The sequence below is a fragment of the Gadus morhua genome, chromosome 18 (genome assembly GCF_902167405.1).
Source record: "Gadus morhua chromosome 18, gadMor3.0, whole genome shotgun sequence".
Taxonomy (NCBI): Eukaryota; Metazoa; Chordata; class Actinopteri; order Gadiformes; family Gadidae; genus Gadus; species Gadus morhua.
The window spans coordinates 13,289,843-13,314,168 of NC_044065.1; the positions used below are offsets into that span (position 1 = coordinate 13,289,843).

At 49.0% G+C, this 24,326-nt stretch overlaps 1 protein-coding gene across 1 annotated transcript in view; it reads right to left on the bottom strand.

Annotated features, from left to right (window-relative positions):
- The window catches only part of fam20cb (FAM20C golgi associated secretory pathway kinase b), a 52,775-nt gene extending 30,809 nt beyond the window's left edge, over positions 1-21,966 (bottom strand). The window contains exons 1-3 of the mRNA XM_030339578.1: positions 20,186-21,966; positions 19,610-19,785; positions 16,886-16,964 (exon numbers count right to left, since the gene is read on the bottom strand). Of these exons, the coding sequence (XP_030195438.1) occupies positions 16,886-16,964; positions 19,610-19,785; positions 20,186-20,739 (809 nt within the window). The 5' untranslated portion in view covers positions 20,740-21,966. The remainder of the gene's footprint in view (positions 1-16,885; positions 16,965-19,609; positions 19,786-20,185) is intronic.
- Positions 21,967-24,326: the final 2,360 nt, after the last annotated feature.

Consider the following 24,326-nt stretch of genomic DNA (forward strand, 5'->3'; position numbering starts at 1 on the left):
CTCAAGCGATGCCTTGCTCGCTTACCCTGTCAGGATGAAGGGCCATGGCGAGAAGAGACAGATTCTGGCGAAGAGGGACATGATACAAGAATGTGGAGAGAAAGATAGAGAGAGAGAGAGAGAGAGAGAGAGAGAGAGAGAGAGAGAGAGAGAGAGAGAGAGAGAGAGAGAGAGAGAGAGAGAGAGAGAGAGAGAGAGAGAGAGAGAGAGAGAGAGAGAGAGAGAGAGAGAGAAAGCCTTTTAAAAGCCTTTTATTCCCTCACTCAGACACATGATACATAAACCATAATTATCGTTCCCTTTTGTTCAATCACAAAAACCAAAAAAATCCCCATCCTATTAAACATGGATTAATATTCCGTCAGTGGAGTCTACCAAACATATCACATCGCCATAGCACCTAGGCTGGTTGAAGAACAAAAGATTCATTTTACAGTATGCAAAATCAGCTGCCACCCTGGTCCTGACCCTCACTTTAAACCCCCCACTACATCCTTGTTCAGCAGTTTGCCAGTTTGCATTTTTTCCTCTCTCTCCCTACTGCACCTCACAGTGAAAAGAACCACAAAACGATTCTGATCAAACAGAAAACCAAGTTTACCCAACAATGTATACAGAAGAGAAAACAAAAAGATAACAATCAGAAACATTCACTAAAAAAGAGAAAAAAGTTGGCTGCTGATTAAGAGTCAATAAAGTTATCCTTTATTGTACCTTTTTGGGGGAAATTCTTTCTCTGCTTTTGACCCATCCGAGAGCCGGTGAATCCATACACAGAGACCATGTCCCACACATGTGGCCACATACATGGGGGCTCACCGGCACTCCCGGAGCAGTGGGCAGCCGCGTTGCAGCACCCGGGGAGCAGTTTCGGCTATCAGGTGCCTTGCTCAAGGGTACCTCATTCGTGGATGAGGATGTAGGAGAGTGCTGCACAACTACTCCCCCCGTCCACATATTTTACCTACCGGTCTGGATTCGAACCGGCGACCCACCGGTTACCGGTCCAACTCCTTACCCAGTATGCCAAGAGTAACCAAACTACTGCTGACAATAGGCCGGGCCGATCGAAGTCGGGTTACTGGTGTCACGATGTTACGTTCAGTTTGAAACAGCTACATGGTAGAAAATAAATGAACAAATAACCGGCAAACATGGACAGAAACGCTGCTCTCACACAACTAACTCTGAGAGCGAGAGAGAGAGAGAGAGAGAGAGAGAGAGAGAGAGAGAGAGAGAGAGAGAGAGAGAGAGAGAGAGAGAGAGAGAGAGAGAGAGAGAGACTGCGAGAGGGAGAGCCCGAGTGAGAGAGCGAGAGGAGCCACATGGTAATTAGAGAGGTGGTAGAACAAGATAGAGTAAGAATGGAGATGATAAGGAGAGAGAAAGATATTTGTGTAGGACTATGAACGTGTGTGAGTGTGTGTGTGCGCGCGTGCGCGTGTGCGCGTGTGCGCGTGTGCGTGCGTGTGTGCGTGTGTGCATGTGTGTGTGTGTGTGTGTGTGTGTTTGCACCTGGTGTGTGCGTGAGTGAGTGAGTGAGTGAGTCAGTCAGTCAGTAAGTCTGTCTGTCTGTCTTTCTGTAAAAAGAGAGAAAGACAGAAATAGAAACAGGAGAACGATAAAGAGTGAGAAGTACCGAGCGGGAGAACAACGAGACCAGAGGGTTCTGGTTCTGGAGCCAGACAGACGGTGACAGCGGAGGTAGTGGCACTAAAAGATCCTAAAAATAAAATAAAAGCAAACGTCATAAACACCACCAAGATACAATCTGAAGGCTGTGTTGGGCGGAGACTGAAAGAGGCCCACTTCTAGATAGGGCCCTGCGCGGTGCTGGCTGCGGGGGCGATCCAGGATGGCACAGATGGGAGCGTGCTCAGGGGTTGGACACTTTAGCATACTGGAATAACACCGCGCTTATGGAACTTCCCGGCTACGCCTTCCCGAGGGCCAACCAAACACCATGGTTTAACCAACGTAGCACGGGAGCCACAACACCACCAGAACAACCTAGGGGAGGTGGTGGTTACTGTTACTGTTGTTGTTGTTGTTGTTGATGTTGTTGTTGTTGAGGGCAACGTTGTTTACTCGCCGCATCAAACACTGTCTCCTAGGGGAACGCAAATCCACGCTATGCTATACAGGGTTACGCAATGCTGTCCAGCGCTACGGTATGCAGGGCTACGCTATCCAGGGCTACGCTATCCAGGGCTATGCTATCCAGGGCTGAGCTATCCAGAGCTATGCTACGCTATCCAGGGCTACGCTATCCAGGGCTATGCTATCCAGGGCTGAGCTATCCAGAGCTATGCTACGCTGTCCAGGGCTATGCTATGCTATCCAGGGCTATGCTATCCAGGGCTAAGCTATCCAGGGCTGAGCTATCCAGGGCTATGCTACGCTATCCAGGGCCGTTCTTTGTCCCCTACCCTGGATAGTGTAGCTTTACATTAGGATGCATGTATGTTGACACACTTACACACTTACACACACACACTTACACACACACACACACAAATCAGGGAGCACTTCCATTCAGGCCGTGGCTGTGCAGAACGAGTGTAAGCTGGCCAGAGGGGCTTCAGGGGGGAGGGGGGCGCTCCGCTCTTCCCTGTACGTCAGGAGGACAATGAATCAGAGGTAGGCGAGCTCCTGTATATCTCACACATGTCACAAAGGTTTATTCCGTGCAGGCAGTGAGACGACGGCCATGCCGGAGGTTGTATGAGCTGTGTGGGGATGTACCAAATGAAAAAGAGGGGGGGGGGGGGGGGGGGGGGGGGGGGGGGGCTGGTGGAATTAAAAGCAAATAAAGCCGACTGTCTGCCTCCCCCCTCCCCCGATCTCCCATCGCTAGGGGTCATTACCTAGAACGATGAGGGCCGCCACATCTATGACGATAAGCCCAGCTACTACACGGACACGAGCTGGGGTTCCAAAGCTCATGTTTGAAGAAGCTCTGGACAAACACACGGCTAATGTCCCTCCTCTCTCTCTCTCTCTCTCTCTCTCTCTCTCTCTCTCTCTCTAGGTCTCTCTCTCGGTCTCTCTCTCCCTCACTGACTACCACTAGACTGCTCCCCACTGTCCACACGTCCTCACAACTCCATGCCATCCCCTGCACTTAGAGGCCCACCGATCGGCACGCATACATAATCATACGCACTCTCTCACAGACGCCCCTCTGCATGTATAAATGCAACGCATTACCAATACACCCACGTACACATAACCACACACACATACCACCATGGATACTCATCCAACCCTTGGCACAGGCAGAAATACACACACCCGTACATACACATACTTATAAGTACACAAAAACAATCCAACACAGCGAGTCAGCCCTACATGAAACCAACACTAAAGCTGAGACACCCTGACATGAAAAGGCTTTGGATAAAAGCATACACTAATAAAACATCATCTCCAGTAGAGCTCAGCAGTAGGAAGGAAGGCCAGTTCACACCATCTACTTTCCCTATAAATCCACAACAATGCGTAAAGCCGCATTGTATAACATTTGAACTAGCTCGTAGCTTAAAATAAACTTGAAATATCTGTAGTGAATGCTCAAAGGTCGATGGGAATTCTGATATTATGAATCAAAATTACGGTACATCCTATGACTGTTATATTCTACATCTGGCCAGCCCATACCTCGCTCTTTGTTTACAAGGATCATACTGTGATGCTATCAACGCAAGAGCCCTACAACGCACTAGCAAAGAATTGACTTGTGCTTTTGTCCCTTTCAATTTGACACATTCTTTAATCCCTTGCTCGCCCCGGCCATATGTCCTCATCTTTATCCTTCTTTATCCCGTCCCCCGACGTCGGGGGCTCAACCCGGGCCGGGTTGAATGAAATAATGGATTGGACTTTTACCCCAATTTCGATATTCATGACCACATGCTTATCAATTCAAAATACCATTCTGAGTGGTCCAACGGAAAATCATCACATTAAAGTCAATAGTGATTTCAGGTAGACGTATAGAGTATATTTCCATTCCGCGTTATAGCGTTTTAATGACCATATTTTATACGGTCACCTATTCATAATTCATTTTCGACGGCCACACCGGACATCAGCCAATATCCGTATTTCATGACTTTATGATTACACTCAAAGACAATAGTCGATATTGAATCATCGCCCGCCCAGCTCTCGGCTCATCGGTTGACAAAAACCAGAGGAACAGCAACAACCAGGAACCTACCGCACACCGTCAACTAGGAAGAGAGATAAGGGTTTGGCGAGACACACCGACGTGTGGTAGAAGCGACTACGCCTTCACTGGCTTGTCTGGGCGAAGCATGGCTCACCAACGCCGGAAAACAGCCCCAGATTACAGCCTGCTGTTGCGGTGCAAACCCTGTCTGCTCCAAACTGTGATTTCACACAGTAGTGATTAAGGAAAAACCCGGTTTATTGCGCAGTGTTTATTTTCTATTCTTAATTGTGTTTGACTCTCTTGACTATCAGTCAGCCAAAGCCAACCCCAAGTGAAGTTCGCCCGCTTGAAGGGATTTCATGTCGGGACACGGTTGGGGGTGGGGTGGTTTTTAAGAGGCTGACTGAGGGTGCTTGCATCACTTGTTTTGTCGGTGCGGCCCTCCACAGGCAGACTGGCAAAGGAGATGGAGACGGATAAACGCAGTAGAAAGATTGGGAAAAACCGATGCAGAATTTGCATGCGCGTCTGCGATTGTGTGTTTGTGTGCGTATATGAATGCATCGGTTCGTGTGTCGATGTGCACAAGTGAGTGCGCAAGAGTGCAACCGTACGTGGTGTGAGAGCCATGTGGAAACGTTTGAGTGAGGTTGTGTGCAAGTGTGTCTGTGTGTGTGCGTGCCTCAGAGTGCTTGTGGTGAATGCAGCTTGCTGTGCACGAGTGCACGTGCGCGTGCCTGAGACGCGGTGCCATTTGTACGGGGGGGCCAAAGCGGGGGTCAAGGCTGCGGACGGCCAGTAAGGGGGCAGCAGGGGGGAGGGGGGGGGCGAGGATGCGAGAAGTATGAGAAGAGAGTCTCTCTCCTGGTCCCATGCCTCGGCGGCCCGGGGAGCAGATGTTGTTAAATCCTCCCTCTTTACCATCGCCTGCTGCATCTCTGAGCCCTGCTGACACTGGTGATTCACGCCGGGTCGGCCGGCCCAGATTCACACCCCCTCTCGCTAACTATTTGAAACCTTGCCCCCTCCGCCGGCTCACAGCTAGCTCGCTAATTATGCAGCGCGCAGCGTGCCATCGTGCTCCGAAGAAAAACACCAGTTTCCAACGCGCACCTCCCTGCCCGTTGGGCTCGCTTCCTGTAACGAGAGGCAGCTCATTAGAGTCCATGTCCATCTGCCGGGAGAGATGTGGATATCTAAATATGTGTGTGTGTGTGGATGTGCGTCTGTGTGTGTGTGTGTGTGTGTGTGTGTGTGTGTGCCTGTATGTGTGTGTGTGTGTGTGTGTGTGTGTGTGTGTGTGTGTGTGTGTGTGTGTGTGTGCCTGTGTGTGTGTGTGTGCGCGCGCGGGTGTGTGTGTGTGTGTGTGTGTGTTACGTCTGTGTGTGTTTGTGTTGCGCGCGTGTGAGTGTGGGTGTGCGCTGCTTTCGTGTGTGTGTTTGCGATGTCTGTGTGTATACGTGTGTGTGTGTGTGCGTGTCTGTGGGGCGGGAGGAGTTGTGTGTAACCTTAACCGTGAAACCAGAAAAACGTGACATACAGTATGAAGCGCCGGCGGTGTTATAATTAAACCTGACAATCAGGAATGTCGGAAGAGTGCGGCTGAACGCGGTATTTTAACCCCCCCCCCCCCCCCCCCACTCTTTGGCTAATGATCCGCCCCGCAGGAGGTGTTTCCCTATCGCACTAACGACAGCCCGTAAAAAAATAATGGCAAGATCAGGAACGAGATCAGTCGCTGCTGTGGGGGATGGAGGAGAGAGTGCACTTTAATAGCTGCTGCAGGTGAGGGCGGGAGACTAGAATCAGGGGGAGGGGAGGAGGAGAAGGAGGCGAGGGAGAGGGGTGAAGGCAAGGTAAAGAAAGAAATATCAAGTGTTGGAGCGGAAATGCTTACAGAGGCACCGGTGAACCGTGGGATCACTTCAGAGGAGAGCTGAGCATCCTCTCTGGGGGAGAGAGATATCACGGTTTGCTTGGATCAGGCGCTGGATGGGCAGCCATGTCCTCTTGCCCCTCCCCTCTTTAAGCATGCAGGGGATAGTTTAAGCCGCTGTAGGTCAAGAGCTATTTCTATCGTGTGGTTTTGCAGAAATGTCTAAGACACATCGCTCCGCTATAAGTGAGTGAAAAGCGCTGAGGATATCGGTTTTGAGTCGGCTGCACCTGCCGAGAGAGCCTCAATTTAGATCTCAGACCGCTCCCGGCAAATCGGACTAATCAGGTGATGATCGTTAATCATCTCTTTCCTGATTGGTTCGGGGACTCCATCTTGCCTGTCAATCACGGGTGCATGCTATGCAGCACTTCTCCCTTGTGAATAGACGTGAGCAGGGAAGGGGCAGAGATGGACCGTGAATACCAATGTTACAGTCTTGGTAATATCGGCTACTATTTTCATAGATTTATTGTACAAATTAGCCCTTTTCTGCTTGTCATATTTGTCCTCTCATTTGTGAAAAAGCCGTTGGAAGAATAACGTAGGATTTCCTTTGAGGACGGTCGTTACACATGTTTGTATGTTTAACTGAAATCCATGACCACCGCACGTTCTGTAGTTATATATTATATTTGAGTATATAATATTTCCCGCGAGATGATCAATGCGACATGATTTCAGGGCGGTTACGGTGGGTATGTTCTGCTTTGTGTGATCGAACAAGGGCGGCTTATTCCGTTGAATGCGATGTTGTGGCAAACACCACACAACACCACACAACATGATGAGACACTGTACTCCTGTTATCAGCCTCTGTGTTCCATATAAAAAAAACGAGAAGCAGAACAACAAAAAGGGAACCGAAATGAGGGACACGGACATCTGTCAGGCCCATCAAACGCACAAACATTTCCATTCCCTAACCACTGTGGTCATGGCAGAAGAAGAAAAAACAGACCAGATGAGTCAATGCCAGAGCGCACTGTCAGATGAGCCATCAGGGCGGACCTGGGTCTGGCGGGGATGGCCATGCCTGCCTGTCTCTGAATGACAGGATCTTCAAGGATACAAGACAACAGATGGTACTCACCGCCACACACCCAGGGCCACAAATTGAACAGTGGACAGATGAACAGATGAGGACAGATGAGGATTAGGAACTGTGTGTGTGTGTGTGTGTGTGCGTGCGTGTCTATGCGCCGTGTGCGCACGGGGCTATTTTTTCACGTGGACGGATGGTGCGACCTTTGTCTGGAGAGTCAATTTGTTTGAGGGATGAGCAGGAACGTCGAAACCAAGGATGACTGGAGGGCAACGTCAGCACCGGGATACAAAGAAACCGTCTGTGTGTGTGTGTGTGTGTGTGTGCGTGTCTATGTGTGTGGGTGGGTGTGTGTGTTTGAGTGTGTTTGTTTGCTATGTGTGCTTGGTTTATTGTTGTGTTTGTGTGTGTGTGCTTGTTTGTTTGTTTGTTTGTTTGTACGCACGCACGTGTCTATCTTCACAGCCGGAGAGAGCCAAAAAGGAAACAGAAGGAGAAACGCAAACAGAAGGGGAACAAAAAAGAACAAGGAGGCAGGAGGAGGGAAGAGAGAGGACAGGGAGGGGGGGCGGCGTAGGAACACACACACACGCCGGCACAGTTTATCACGTCTTTGATATTCAGACACTGTGATGCTGGCTTTGTGGAGCTCTAGATATTAGCTGACTGGGACCCCATGTTATCATTCCTTGGGCTCGACATGAGTGCCGATAAAGTTTGTCTTTTTACCTGAACCGGAAAAAGGTGAACTGATAGCATCGGCGAGAAACAACTTCAAGATAGTTTTGGGGGGGGGGGGAAAGGTTTTGGGTGAGCACCAAACACGCACGCATGCACACACGCACATACAGGAACACGCAGGAACACGCAGGTACACAACAACGCACGAAATAGGCTGCTTTCTTTTCATTCAAGGATCCTATAAATACTGTGACAGTTTGAAACACAGGTTGTCCACCGTCAGCAGAGGTGACTGTGAGATACTGTGATGCATACACACACACACACGCAAACACACACGCAAACACACACACACACACACACACACACACACACGCACACACACACACACACACACACGCAAACACACACACACACACACACACACACACACACACACACACACACACACACACACACACACACACACACACACACACACACACACACACACACACAAAGACTCTTTCTCTCTCTCTATCTCTCGCTCACTCGCTCTCAGACACATCCCACCCACACAATTACTCTAAGACACACGTGCATGTGCTGTGACGGTGAAGTGTGTGTGCATGTGTATGTGTGTGTGTGCGTGTGTGTGCGTGTGGGTCTTCAGCAATCTAAAGAAACAACAAAAAAATGCAAAATGAGAAGTAAGGGAAAGAGGAGAGAAAAATAAGATTAAAAAAAGGACGGCAACACACCAGTGCATGATGAACACTGCACATAATGATTAAACGAATCAACAACATCACATCCAACCCAGCGCCGGTGTTACATTACTGAGTGGAACAGCCGTGGCTCCGCTGATTGCGACGGAATGCGGTACATCAATAGCGCATTAAGACAAAAGCGCGTAAACTGTGCTCACGCCTTGGCACCTCATTCTTGTACTTTCGCTACAGCGTCTGTGTGTGTGTGTGTGGCATTTGCATACGCGATTAGCTGCATGCTAGCAGGGCCCTGATTACAGTGTGTGTCTCTCCATGCTGCGGGGGCCTAGGGCCTGTCCGGACTCGCTTCCCATTCTGAGAGCGGCTCTAAGCCGGTAATAGGTCCGCGCCATCAAAGCGGGCAGCACTACCTTTCTCTTGTACTTTTTTTTCACGTGTACATGATTCTTTTATGAGGGGGGAGGGGTTGGGAGGGCATCCCAGCAGTGACTTGACCTTGTGTAGACATCATAGAACATAATAGACGGGTCACATGTTAGAAAGGTAAGCCATGCAGGACAGGAATAAGGGAGACGAGCCATGGTACAGGGTGATTCATGGAGCAGAACAGACTGGTGGTTTATAGCATCCTGAGTTCTGAGACAGTGACAGGACGCGGCTGGCTTGCTCCGGCAGCAGAGAGTCTCCAATGTGTACAGGGAGCGTGCATCCTCGTCCAAATTGTGTGCAGATGCTAAAAGAATCAGTTTGAAGCCACTCAAAAAGCCTCAACTGGAGTCCTACTTCACTTCTGGAAAATCGGAATAACTGATTGAAAAATAGCATCCTTTTAGAAGACTCTGAGAACAATTCTAAATCAACTCGAACCCCATCCATCGGGACATCCTGGACCGTCCTCACCAAGCCGCCATCTTGGTTCTGTATGCCAGCTATTATCTAGTACCAAAATGGCCACTCTGCGAATAAGATCCATTGCCAGCATCAATGACCTTCAGAGGAAATACAAGAGGCTGGTATCTAGAATTGATGCAACCACTAGCAATAGCGTCATCCTTTAGCCATGTAGCATCGGGTATACGACCCAAAGACACCATTGCTATCGTCTTCCTAAAATTGCAGTTGATTCTTTCTCTCTTCCTAGTTTTACAACGGTGTCACCGACCGTCCCTGCGAGCTGATTCACGGTGGTGGTTGGAGTGCATCCTGTCTCCTGTCTCACATATATAGGGTATCTGGCCAGAAACGCTCAGAAAATGCTCAGTCCATATCATGCACTGTGGAACCGCAGAGGATTTAAAGAGCACTCTATAAAGTGTCTCACTGTACACTAAAAAACATGTGTCAGACGACTGTAACATTCATGCACAGTATGTGGGGTAACTGTAAAAATAATGGCGTTTGTTGTGTGTGTGTGTGTGTGTGTGTGTGTGTGTGTGTGTGTGTGTGTGTGTGTGTGTGTGTGTGTGTGTGTGTGTGTGTGTGTGTGTGTGTGTTTGAGACAAAGAATGTGTGAGCTTCATTGTACGTGTGTGTGTGTGTGTGTGAGTCTGGGAGGCAGATAATGTGTGAGCGTTGTACATGTCTGTGTATGTGTGTGTGTGCGTGTGTGTCTGTATGTGTCTATTTGTGTGAGAATGGGTGTATGAGTATGTGTTTGTCTGTGTGTGATTGTAAAAGCGTATGTGTGTGTGTTTGTCTGTGAGTGTGCGCTCCAGTGTGTGTGTGTGCATGTATTCCGATGTTTACATGTGTCCTTGTTGGCACGCAATCAATTTTCTATCTCGCCTCCAACAAAGTTGTTATACTCTTCTACAATTTCCGTCGTGCCGCCAAAAGAAAACGCGCTGCAGAACACAACACCCTGGAGAGGCAATTATTAGGGTGGGGGGGGGGGGGAGAGAGAGTCAAAACATGCGGAGGACGTTGAGCAAAGCGTCCCACAGCCCCTCAACTCTTGATTAAATATGTAGTGTTTCGACTCCTCAGAAGATGAAAAAAGAATCAGCGACTATAAAATGTACCACAAACAAAAGCATTAAAGCTCTGAAAACTCATTTTTGGCTGTCCCCGCAATGAGCCCCAACCGGTGCTGTTTAAGGAGGGTGTGCGTGTTAATTAATACCTCCCCAAAATGTATCTCCCCCACCCCCACCCCCCCTCATATCCAACCCCACCACCACCACCAAAGTGTGGTGACTCAAAGCTCTCTCGTCTCCATCTGATATTCTCACAAGGGACGCAGGCTGCTGCTGTCTACGGACGGTGTGTTTGGTGTGTGTGTGCGCGTGTGTGTGTGTGTGTGTGTGTGTGTGTGTGTGTGTGTGTGTGTGTGTGTGTGTGTGCCTGTGTGTGTGCGCGCGCGTGTGTGTGCGCGCGCGTGTGTGTGTGTCTTATTTAAGAGCGTGTGTGTGTCTTATTTAAGAGCGGGTGAGCGGTCGGCTCTCAGGTCAGCTTACAACAGATCCTTGTTCGGGGGGGGGTGGGGGCGGGGGGACATTCAAAGATGAGCCGGTGAACACCTCATCCTGATTACAATGGATATCGTGAAGTCTGGGACGGTTCAGGTTTCCATGGTAATACGCGGAACATTGAATTTATCCGTCTACATGGGGGCCATCTGTACAGTTGAAGACTAGCGGTGGATCAAATGAACAGCTAATGCTGTGCACACCGAACACGACCTTTTAAACCAGGACCTGTTGTTGAGTACGCCATTGTGCATGTGGCAAGGCATTGAGTTCCCCCCCCTGTCTCCGTTTGAAGACCCCCTGTAACGGGGATTAATTTCTGAGGGCAGAAGCGGGAATCATTTCTCGGGCTGACGTGTATTAACACAACGTCAAAAGCTTCAACAACAGTTCAGCGGAGGGAACCCGCCTCGACACGCAGCACTCTGCAGATGCCGTGTTCCTTGTAAATATCTTGGCGAGCAGGGTTGACAGTTAACGCAGTGACTCTCTCTCTCTCTCTCTCTCTCTCTCTCTCTCTCTCTCTCTCTCTCTCCCTTTCTCTCCCTGGCTCTCTCCCGCGATGCATCTATCATCACCACTGTGCCACTGTGCCTCCTCCTTCATCTCTCTCTCTCTCTCTCTCTCTCTCTCTCTCTCTCTCTCTCTCTCTCTCTCTCTCTCTCTCTCTCTCTCTCTCTCTCTCTCTCTCTCTCTCTCTCCCTTTCTCTCCCTGGCTCTCTCCCGCGATGCATCTATCATCAGCACTGTGCCTCCTCCTTCATCTCTCTCTCTCTCTCTCTCTCTCTCTCTCTCTCTCTCTCTCTCTCTCTCTCTCTCTCTCTCTCTCTCTCTCTCTCTCTCTCTCTCTCTCTCTCTCTCTCTCTCTCTCTCTCTCTCTCTCTCTCTCTCTCTCTCTCTCTCTCTCTCTCTCATTCCTGAGTCAAAGTCAAAGCAGACACAGAGGACTTTTGCAAAGGCAATACCACACAGGAGCCATGTCATGAGTGGGCTAGGGCGCACACACACACACACACACACACACACACACACACACACACACACACACACACACACACACACACACACACACACACACACAAACACACACACACACATCAATATATATGCACATATATAACACACAGAAGGGAACATGCATAAACGTTATACACATATGCACTCCAAGTAAAATATGAATAAATTGAACTTATTCATGAATAAATATATATACAAAAGTGTTTATACAATCTAACAAGCACACATGCCTGGGTACATGGGAGAACAACCACAACACACACACAGAAATACGCACATCCGCACACACTTCCTGGCACTCACTCAACAACCTTTTTTCCACAAATGCACACCAACACAACACGAGACGCGTGTGGCGGATGTTTTCTATGCACGAGGAGGCTTTTGTGAATAAATAAAATACAGATCCTAGTGTTTACATTTTGTTTTAATAATGTTCATTAATTAATTGACCCAACTTTGAGTCAATGTCTTCATTCAATCCCAATACGTTGCCCTTATGCACGCTTTTCAAACCCAACCAGGAAAGTTTACATTCATATATTTCTATATTAAATACAACACTATCGGTAGAGCTTATAGTGGAAATATACACAGTGAAATATATATCAAACTTCAAACACGATCAGCGAGAGGACGAATGTATTCACGCAACTGCTATGTTCCTGAGGATTGTTGGCAGTTAATTGCGGTGGTATGAATTCTATTCAAAATAATCATTATGGTGAGCCCGATTGGTAGCTCAATTATAGCTCATTATTAGCCTATTATTATCGGGGAACAAGCAGGACACCACGACATAGAAACTCGACAAGTCGCGGCGAGGGCGGCTGAGGTGTGTTTTCCGGAAGCTCCTCGTGGGTCTACTGACGTTCTGATCACCATCCATCAGGTGTGGAGTGATAAAATGGAGGCAGAATGAAACTGGAGGAGACAGGGGGAGGAGGGGGGGGGGGGGATCGATACAGCAGAGCCAGAGATCCAATATCTGCTTCCGTCACAAACACAGAGAGGGACAAGGAGAGAGAGGGAGAGAGAGAGAGAGAGAGAGAGAGAGAGAGAGAGAGAGAGAGAGAGAGAGAAAGAGAGGTAGAGAGAGAGAGAGAGAGAGAGAGAGGAGAGAGAGAGAGAGAGAGAGAGAGAGAGGAGAGAGAGAGAGAGAGAGAGAGGAGAGAGAGAGAGAGAGAGAGAGAGAGAAAGAGAGGGAGAGAGAGAGAGGGAGGGGGGGGAGAGAGAGAGCGAGAGAGGGGGGGGGGGGGAGAGAGAGATAACTAAAAGAGTAAAAAGAGAGGCACTCAGTCAGAGACTAATGCAGATGAAGAAAGAGGGCGAGATGGCAAAGTATAAAGTAGAGAGGGACAGTGAAAGAGGGACAGAGAGGGAGGGAGAGAGAGACGCAGAGAGAGAGGTAATGGAGGTGGAGAGCAATACGATTTTAAAGACAATGTCGGCGGTGGGGGTCCGATTTTAGCCTCTTTCGGAGACAGAAGAAAAATAAATGGAGAGGAACATGAGCATGTTCCCGTGGTTACGGCCGGTAGGTGTGTAGGTGCGGGTGTCAGCTGGGTTGGTGGGTGGTTGTGGGGTCTCATGGTCAGCGGGGGACCGAGCACTGCATGGATGCCTGCCCAACCCCCCCCCCCCCCCCCCCCCCCCCCCCCCCCCCCTCCCCCCCCGCCTCCTTGATTGCCTGCCTCGCATTTGCATCGGAGCTGAGAGGACTGGAGGAGAGGAGCGAAGACACACACACACACACACACACACACACACACACACACACACACACACACACACACACACACACACACACACAGCCAGAGAACTCTTTGATCTCCCAGCCTGTGTCTCTTTGATGCACCATGTGGAAACGCACACACACACACACACACACACACACACACACACACACACACACACACACACACACACACACACACACACACACACACACACACACACACACACACACACACACACACACACAACCCTACACACATAAAACTGATACAAGGGCAGAGATGGGAAGAGAATGCTAGGTACTGAGGGAGAAAGACCTTGTGTGTGTGTGTGTGTGTGTGTGTGTGTGTGTGTGTGTGTGTGTGTGTGTGTGTGTGTGTGTGTGTGTGTGTGTGTGTGTGTGTGCATGTGCATGTGCGTGTGTGTGTGTGTGTGTGTGTGTGTGTGTGTGTGTGTCGATTTTACACATGTGGTTCTCACGCCAGCAGACAGCATGTGTGATTTATATAATAGGAAATGAGTATGAAAACACCCTGGGTTGCGTTTCCAAATGACAGACAACATTGCAGCCGAGCTGAATATTGGGCAATGAGCTGCAGTGAAGTGTGACACCACAGGATGAGGAACCAAGAACCTCTGTGACTCTGACCTAATTTCCTGTTGTTCGGGCAACGTTGTGGGACGGGGGGGGGGGGGCTCTTGGAAGGGCAAGGGTCATCGATGATATCTCCACCATACTGCATTCCCTGAAGGCCTTTCTAGCTGAAACGCTGCCACCTCACACAACCGGCCCGGCCCCTACCATCTCCAGCTGCCGTTCTGAGGGATAATCTGTTAGCTTTGGCTCCGGTTTTGAATTCGGGCTGTCGATCTTAACCTCCTCCCTGGCACATGGCTTCTCTTTATCCCCAGCCTCCTCTGTTCTCTGCTCTCCTTCTCCAGTGAACTGTCACCACTCTCCTCACTCTCACCTCACGCTCGCTCTCCTCTCGGCACACACCGCTCTGTTCAACGCCTCTCACGGCCAGTTCATCCCTTATCTCCGTCATACCGTGCTCACGTTGTGCATCTCTCTCCCGCTTGCTCTCCATGGTTCCTTCTCTTCCCCTCTCTCCCTTCCTTTTGAATATCCGTTCATTCCTTCCTTCTTCTCTCCCTTCCTTTCAATCTCCGTTCATTCCTAACTTCCTCTCTCCCTTCCTTTCAAGCACTTAATATTCCTTCCTTCCTCTCTTCCTTCCATCCTTCCTTCATTTCTGTCTCTCGCTCTCCCTTCCTTCCTTCCTCCAATTCTCTCTCTTCCTTTGTTATTTCCTTCCTCTTTTTATCTCTTCCTTCCTGCCTTTCTCTCTCTCCCCTGCGTCCTCCCAGCCAACATCCCCCGACTCTACCTTTCTACCTACCTCAGCATCGTCATCCACCGGCTTACTCTCTCTCTCTCTCTCTCTCTCTCTCTCTCTCTCTCTCTCTCTCTCTCTCTCTCTCTCTCGCTCTCTCTCTCTCTCTCTCTCTCTCTCTCTCTCTCCCTCTCTCCCTCCCTCCCTCTCTCTCTCCCCCCCCCCCCCCCCCCCCCCCCCCCCCCCCCCCCCCCCCCCCCCTAGCGGTTGGGCGTGGGCGGTAGGGCAGGCGGGGGCGGTTGTGTTAGGAGAGCCGCATGGAAAACACCATTAAAACCGACAAATTAAATTACCGGCCTGCCATAACAAAAGGATGAGCAACATTTAAATGGACCAATCACTGAGGGATTAGGGGCCACGGAGCAGGTCTGCAGGAGCTGTCTTAGCCCGACAAAATGCACCCTGGGAGAGGAAGGGAATTAATCAGCACGCCCTTTTATAGCATGTATCCTCCCAACAGCTCCTCTCCTATACCGGCTATAGGGCTGAAGAGTGACCATGCTAATCCCTGGTTTATTAAGAGAGCCGATAAGTTGTTTAGGGGCGGAGCGGGTGAAAATTCCCGAAACGCGACGGGAGAAAGGAAAGGTCTTGTATCGCGTCCGGGTTTTGCTTTGTTTTTTTAAAGCCACAGTGTTCCTGTTCAGTAGGTTTGACATTAGGTTCAGAGTTGAGTGGGATTGAGTGTGATGCTCAACGATCCTCACAGTCGGAGGGTTTTAGAAATGCAGCTATTATTTCTAGCCCCTTCCTCGCCTCCGCCTGTTCCATGAAGAGGGGGAGGTGATGGGGTTAAGTGATGGGAAAGGACAGTGGAAGCCACACGACAGGAAGAGGCTGCTGTGCCAATCAGCCAGAGCGCTGGCTCTGTTTTACGGGCGACCAATCATTTCAACCGGTGTCCAACCGGTGAAACCGGTTAAACCGGTTGGACAGTCTTTGATTCTTGAAACCGATTCATAAAAATGCACAGCAGTTTGTGAGTGTAAAATATCAAGTTCCTCCTTGGAACCTTGCCTTCAATCCAGCCTCAGCGAAAGCAACAGAAAAGAGAATAAAACATTCAAGAAAATAAAACTAAGATAGAATAATAATAAAATATAGTACAAAGGTTTTTAGATTCCTTTTCTCTGTATTCGTCTTTTACACACACACACACACACACACACACACACACACACACACACACACACACACACACACACACACACACACACACACACACACACACACACACATACACACACACACACACACACACACACACACACATATATGCCTGCGTGCGTGCACACACACACACACACACACACACACACACACACACACATACGCACACACACACACACACACACACACACACACACACACAAATACACCCACACCCACACCCCCCACACACACGCACACAAACACATACACACACACATACACTCTACGCTGGCCCATCGTTCTACAAAACACAGGCATCTGAGATTATCAGTCCATTACATTTCTTTTCCCAGCGTTATGAACAAAGATCGCGATCAACTCAGGACAGCAGGCGTCTAACGAAACAGGCGTTGTGTCGTAAGATACAGGGGGAAGTGAGGACAAAAGTTTTGTCTTCGCCGTCTGCTGATAGGAGAGTGTCTTGACGTAAAAACAAGGGGGAGAGCCTGATAAATGGGTGTCCAACGTGAGGAGGTGGAAGAACAGTTAAAAGAGGACTTACTTCATGGGTTTGAACAGGGCCTGTCCGTAGTTCTGGAAGGTCATGATCAGCTTCAGCTGGGTGCCCCCGGACTTCATGGCTGCAGGGGGATAGAGATAGTCATGTGGTTTTTTGGGGGGTGATGTCAGCAGGAACGTAATAGAGTTAAAACAGTTGTTTCGCCAATGACAGACAGACATGATAGACATAGACATAGATACATTTATACATACATACACGCAGACTGACAAAAAGACACAGACTAACATAAATTATACATACATACAGACGGAAACAGACAGAAGGACATGCAGACAGACGCACTGACATAAACGCGTGCACCCATCCATCCATACAAACATACATTCATATGCTAAATTATTATTAATGCATAGCTCATGAAAGGCGTGTGTGCGTGTTCTTGTGTGTGTATGTTTGCGTGTGTTTGTGTGTGTGTGTGCGTGCGCACACGTGCATATGCATGTGCGCGTCTCAGTTCGGAGTGCGTGTCCTCCAGAGGGAGCAGTCGATGATGTAACTGTGTTTGTTGTGGGCGGGGGGAGGGTGGTGTTTGGGGGGGAGGGGTAGTACGGGCGAACGGCAACTGTCGGTTCTGCCGCTGTTTACTTTCTCTGTCGGTTCCCCTGAGGGTCTCCCTCTATCACTCTCCCCCTCTCTCCCCCATTTTCACTCTCTGCATTTCTGTTCGTGCTCAGGCCCATATGGGTCCTCTCTCTCTCTCTCTCTCTCGCTCACACTTTCTCTCCACCTTTCCTCTCTCTCTCTATCTGCCGGGGCAAGGTAGTGCTCAGACAAAAAGAAAAAGTGTAATTAGATGAGAGGGAGAGAAAGAGGAGAGAGAGAGAGAGAGAGGGAGAGACAGAGAGCGAGAAGAGAGAGAGGGAGAGTCACCACGCCTTTAGCATGGTAGCTGATCCATTCACAACAGCACTTAACTAGAGCCTACCCGGGGAAGGGACATTTTTCTTTCCTCCCACTCCTACTCTTCTCCAAAACGCTGTGTGATTATGCAAAGGCGAATAAGGTCACTCGCTGTGATTAAAACACCTCCACCACATCCGACAGCAACCATGTGATAAGAGGTTTAGACGGCCTCTTTACCTGCCAGTGCACTGTGATTATAAACATTGGCGGGAGCGGTGTCTAGAATGTAACACATGTGAGTGGTTCTATCTTCAGCCATGATAATAAGCGACTGCTGTTTGGCCCCTTCTTGCAATCCTTCCTCTGGCGTCTGTTACAACGCTGTAATTACCCGGCCAGGGTGTATTTAGCTGGTCAAGGAGCCTGAGAACAGCTTTCACCATTGACTGATGCCAGAGGTGGAGGGCGGGAGAGAGAGAGAGAGAGAGAGAGAGAGAGAGAGAGAGAGAGAGAGAGAGAGAGAGAGAGAGAGAGAGAGAGAGAGAGAGAGAGAGAGAGAGAGAGAGAGAGAGAGAGAGAGAGAGAGAGAGAGAGAGAGAGAGAGATGGAGAGAGAGAGAGAGAGAGAGAGAGAGAGAGCGACTGAGAGAGACAGAGAGACAGAGAGAGAGAGAGAGTAGACAGAAGCCAGGAAGCAGAGAGAGACGTAAACTGAGAAGGGGAGGCGGGGAGAAGGCGAGAAAAGGGAGTGTGAGAGAGCGATAGTGCCGCAGAGATGGATCGCTACGACCAAAGAGTCTGAATTGAATCGTATCCCTGATTGAATGATTAAATTGTTTCAGGACTTGGCCAGATTTCCACAAAGACACCTGCCTCACGGGTCGGGGAAGAAAGGAGAGAAAGGAAATAAAGCAAAGAGAAAGAATGAAAGATATTAAGAAATAGATAAAGAGATGTGTAAAGAAAGACACAGCAGCACTCCCTCGCTCTGTGCATGGCTGTGGCGATGAGCGCACACACAGCCTTGTACTACTTAATCTCAGCTAGAGGGCTGAGATTTCTTTCTCTTATTGGCGGAGAAAACGTTTGCAGTGACTTTGAAATGCGTAACCTTGAATTCAAAGACACCGACGGCATGAAGGGAGAGAGAGCCAGCCAAGAAAGGGGGAATCCGAGGAGCAGAAGTTAAGATCTATTCCAGCTGATCGCAAGTGCTATCGGTAGCTTACTGGATCAAACCCAGATCCCACTGGTTTCTTATTGGACCGCCCCGAGCTATTTGAGAATGAGTCAATGATTGGCAGTTAAATGGCAGCTACACCGTAATTCATATGTTGAGGACAGTCGCGTGTGTGTGTTTATGCGTGTGTGTGTGTGTTTGTCTGTGTGTGTGTTTGTCTGTTTGCATGTATCTGTGTGTGCGTGCGTGAGTGTGTGTGTGTATGTGTGTGCGTACACCTGCGTGTGCATGTGTGTGTGCCTTCAGTTTTTCCGTTATACAATATTGCGCTCCAACAAAATAATTTGATTGGCTCTATTAATATAAGCCATCAAGCAAGCTATCTCAGTCTCTAGACATATTTTGAACGTTCATACTTAAACATTTTAATCACTTTCATCGACTTTCGTCCAATAATCATTCACAGAAATATCTTTCACTCAAAACAAAAGGAGATATAAAACCCATTTATAACGCATGTCGATAAGCAGCGAAAAGCCAAACGTACCAGATAAGGCAAACCTCAAATGGATCAGAGATTTCCCCCCAGCTGAATCCAAGATGAACTGGACTTAACATGGACAACGCAACAACCGTCACACCCAAACAGGGAAACAGAACCCGCCGTCTCTCATAGCTCACCCACGCTGGTGATCTTCTGGGCGTCCAGGTCCTTCAGCAGTCCATCGATGACGGGGTCGTGTCGTGAGTACAGCTCATATCGATTGATCCCGATGTGGAATCTCAGCCAGTTGGGGTAGGAGTCGGCTGTGAGGGCTCCTGTTGGACTGAAAGCCTCCGCGTCTCCATCCACATGCCTGAGGGGAAGGGGGGCCATATGGAGATGTAATAGGGTCTGACATGGAGTGAAATACTGAATCATGCAAGTATATGTATGAGGGGCTATACAGAGGCAACAGAAGTAGCACAGCACTCTCACAGTATCAAATTTGGTGAATTATATATATATATATATATATATATATATATATATATATATATATATATATATATATATATATATATATATATATATTATGAAAACAATATAGGCCAACATGCAATTATTTTCTGTATTTATTTATTTATGTCATAACAAAAAAAACGATAATCCGCATCGTTTGCTGGGACATGATATTATAGTATGCCTAACTATCACCGGTTAAAGAGACAAATATGGATGCTTAATGAATGGACAAAATGTATTTCACACGTTACCATTCCTGGTCCTCTGCGGCTTTGGGGTCAAACCGGATGTCGGTGTTGACGTTGAACAGCGTGTCCTCGTCCGTCAGGGCAGGTAATGTTGTTTTAAATAACGGGTGTTCATAGAGGGCCGCCAGTCTCACCAAAGCCTTGACCCCCTGCTGTTCGACCACGTCGGGCGGCGAGTGTCTCTTCGGGTCACCGCGCTGGGCAGCTTGATGCTCGGGCTGGCGAGAAGACCGCTCGTTTTGATTATGACCCACCGGAGGGAACTGATTCTTTTCGAGGGAGTTGGAGGACACGTTGGAGTTGGGCTCGTTGCTGAAGTCCTGAAGTATCCGCAGCGTGTGCTTGTTAGGCCAGCCCTGCTGCTGCTGCTGCAGCGGCTGCAGCTGCTTCTGCGCCCAGTCTCCGGGCTCCTCGCTCGGCGTGTGCGAACAGGAGCAGCCGCTGTTCCCGCGTCTCTCCAGCTTCGGCAGCAGGTCGATCATGATGTGCATCGAACACGCCACCAGGAACACCATGAGGATCAGAACGCGGAATTTACGCAGGAGGATCATTTTCATAGTCTCCCTTTTGAGCGAATTCGAGTATTTACTGCAAATGATGAGCACGCATATGAACAAGCTGACTACATCGCTTATGATGTTCACGACACTTGACGCCAACCGGACGAGATAAACGTTGAATAAGTAGTATCCATCGTCACTTCTTGCCGTCTTGACTAAAGGTGTTCAGGTTTGGGTTGCTTTCTTTTCCACATTTACGACCTCTCACCCGCCCACCACCCACCAACCCCTCTTGCGTGGTTCTTCTGTGCCGCTGTCACGGCCAAGAGTTTTCAGAATCGCGAAATCATCCGCATGCGTCCAGGTAGAACCGGTCCGATTGTTTGGAGAGAGCGACCGGTTTGCTCCAGCCACATTCTCTCTCTCCCTCTCTCGATATTTTCTCTATCGCTGTACAGGTGTCAGGTACGTTGCAGAGGAACAGTCGACGCAAAGATCTTCAATGATTATTCTTAAAAAAAAGAGCCCCATACGTCCACAGTATGCACGGGTCTGTCTGAGAGTGCGCATCAGTGAGGGGCTGTGCTGCCCCAACCTTTACTCCCGCTGCCCGGTATACGGTGAACCGCACGGCGCGAGACGAGACGCTGGTTCACACCTAACCTATCTACCGCGGGGGCAGTTCAACTACTGTCAGATACACACTGTTCTCTGAGGAAAGTCCCGGGAAACAGCCTGACTCATCCACGGCAAACCGATCCAGATATCCCTTTCCCCCAGTACATTAAATGTCCACGGGTCCCTAACAGCACAGATCTATATAGTTATAGCACAGGTGCAGGTTGTTGTTCTTCAGCAAATGCTTTATATATATATACGGTCCCGATGAACAGCGGTAGGGATGGCGTATGAGGGAAAAAGCCGCTTCTATGTAGCGCGCGTATGTGAAGCAGTGGAGCAGGGCGTGTGTGTGTTAAATATTATGAAGCCTAAAAAACTAGATCCAGCCTTCCTCTGCTCGCAGCGTCACCGCGTGTAGATTGGCTGAGAGAGAAAGAGAGAGAGAAACACAGGGAGAGGGAGAGAGAGAGAGCACCAATCAGACAGCGAGAGAGAGAGAGTGAGTAAGAGAGAGCGACCGTGACAGGCATGAAGCGATCTTCTGTATTTCGTTTGGAATAGCTCCTAGTTGCACATCCTATCTGTGCAAGAAGAGGGCGTCTCAACCCAGTGGCCAATACACAACGCTGTGCGCCAAATACACGCACGCACAAACACGCGCATACACACACACACACACACACACACACACACACACACACACACACACACACACACACACACACACACACACACACACACACACACACACGCAAACACACACAGCCGGAAAAATCATGAAGCCGATGAATTAATCCTTTTTAAAAAGTCTTCAGTTCATAATCCGATGGATTCAGTTTCACCTCGCTGTGACCACTCTGCAACAGTAGAAACAACATCCAGTACCGAAATAACGAAGAATAACTTACATGGCTGTGAAGGTGATTTAAAAGTAAGGGAAAAAAGCTGAAAGTAATTATAATAGGGTTGCAAAAATCCTATTATAATTGTTAAAAACTTAATTAGTCTAATAATGTTTGGGCGACACTGGTTTTAATTCTTTAGGGGGAAAAAATATATATATATTTATAGTTTTGCCCAAAGGTAAATTGCGAGTGCGTGCGGTCATCCACATTCGGCTGAGGGAACAATTAGTGCGTTGGCCTTTAACCTACATACATACAGGCCCGTACAGCGGCCATCCATCGACACGTGGCTCTCCTATGCCTTGAAGCATCCTCCCACAACCCCAGCACAAACTTCGCTCTGCTTTTTAAATGAGGCATTCCGCGGATTAATGCTTATTTTTACAGCTAATTGGTGCGTCCTTAAAAACTTGTCCACATTCAGGACCGCTGTGAACGTGCGAATCGTAGAGACAAGAGTCGCGCTGGAGGGGAGTTTGTGTGTGTGTGTGTGTGTGGGGGGGGGGGGGGGGATATGCATATTCTCACACAGTTGTGAGGCGCGTGTTTGCATGAGCAACCAATCACGGCGCTCCGTGATTACCTCCCGAGATGAGTTTATAATTAAAAGAGTGTTGCATTAACAACCCGATAGCGAGACAGCTCCGGGAGGTTCATTTATATGCGGGGATAGACGCCCGATCGAGGTGGCCGCTGAGCGCATTGGGCGACGACGCTATATAGGGAGTCTACAGTAGGATGGAGTCCAAAACTGTAATCATAATTGATTTGTTGTTAGCGAGATGAAGGCGAGGTCACAATGCCCACCGTAAGTCTGCTGAAAGACAAACAATGCGTGTGTGTGTGTGTGTGTGTGTGTGTGTGTGTGTGTGTGTGTGTGTGTGTGTGTGTGTGTGTGTGTGTGTGTGTGTGTGTGTGAGAGAGAGAGAGAAGGAGTGGTTCATTTCATTTCTTAATTTAAACTGAGGAGAAAGAAGCCTATGACCCAAAAAGCGCTGTGATCGTTTTACCTCCACATTGTACCGTGGGTATATGTCCCACATAGCGAGAGGAGTCACAGGGGACCATTGCCCGCACACACACATAGGCACACACACAAACACACACACAAAGCATGCACACACACACACCACAAAATGACCATGTAATATAGTGATCCACCGTTGACATTTAAGCGGAGGGGGGGTAATGGGGGAGGGGGGGTTATTAAACAGTGACTTGTTCACAAGAAAGGCCCGGGTTTAACCGATGGTCGTTTCTTGGTGTCCAATAACAATGATACAACAGAGAAAGAGAGAGCTAGAGAGGGGGGGGGAGAGAGGAGAGAGAGAAGGAGGGGGTGGAGGACTGAGAAAAAGAGAGAGGGCGAGAAAGAGAGTGAGAGAGAGGAGGAGAGAGGTACAGAGGGGGGGGGGGGGGGGGGGGGGAGGGAGAGAGAGAGGTGAAGCAACAAAGCCAAGCGTATTGATGGATTTATTGTCCCCGGTGGACCCGTGGAGCCGGGGGGGTCAGGTGGTTCCAGGCAGGGCTGCTCTGCCTGAGGCTGAGACAGCCCCAGACGGATGTGTACCGCTGTCCAGCAGACGTGCATCACAGCCAGCCGATGGCTCGCTGCTCCCCTGCTAGGGCTGTCCGGGGAAGGCCTGAACCCGGCCTTTGACGAGGAATCGAGGGGGGAGAGAGGCCGCTGTTGTTCTCTTTGTGTGTAAGTCTCTTTGTGTGTCTGTTTGTGTGTATCTTTGTGTGTGTGTATGTGCGTGTGTATGTTATTCCGTTCTCCCCGTCCCCCCCTTTGTATGAGGACCCTAGCTGCAACATGGTTGTGTTTCTCATATTTTATATTTTGATTTCATGTTTTTGTTGTATTTTCCGATGCCATTTTTTTTAATGGCCTTTACAGCTGCCTTATTGCAATCTCGACGGTTGGATTATTTTTTTTCTTTATAGCGCCACCACACCATGACACTAACGCTTGTATGTGGAAGCTTACTTGACAATAAAGCACTTTATCGCCGCGGTAAAACTTCAGAATTTGATTCAGATTCTGATGGTCTCACTCTCGTGTTATTGACGCGGGTCAATTTCCACAAGTAGCAATTCAAACGTGGACTTGCTGCT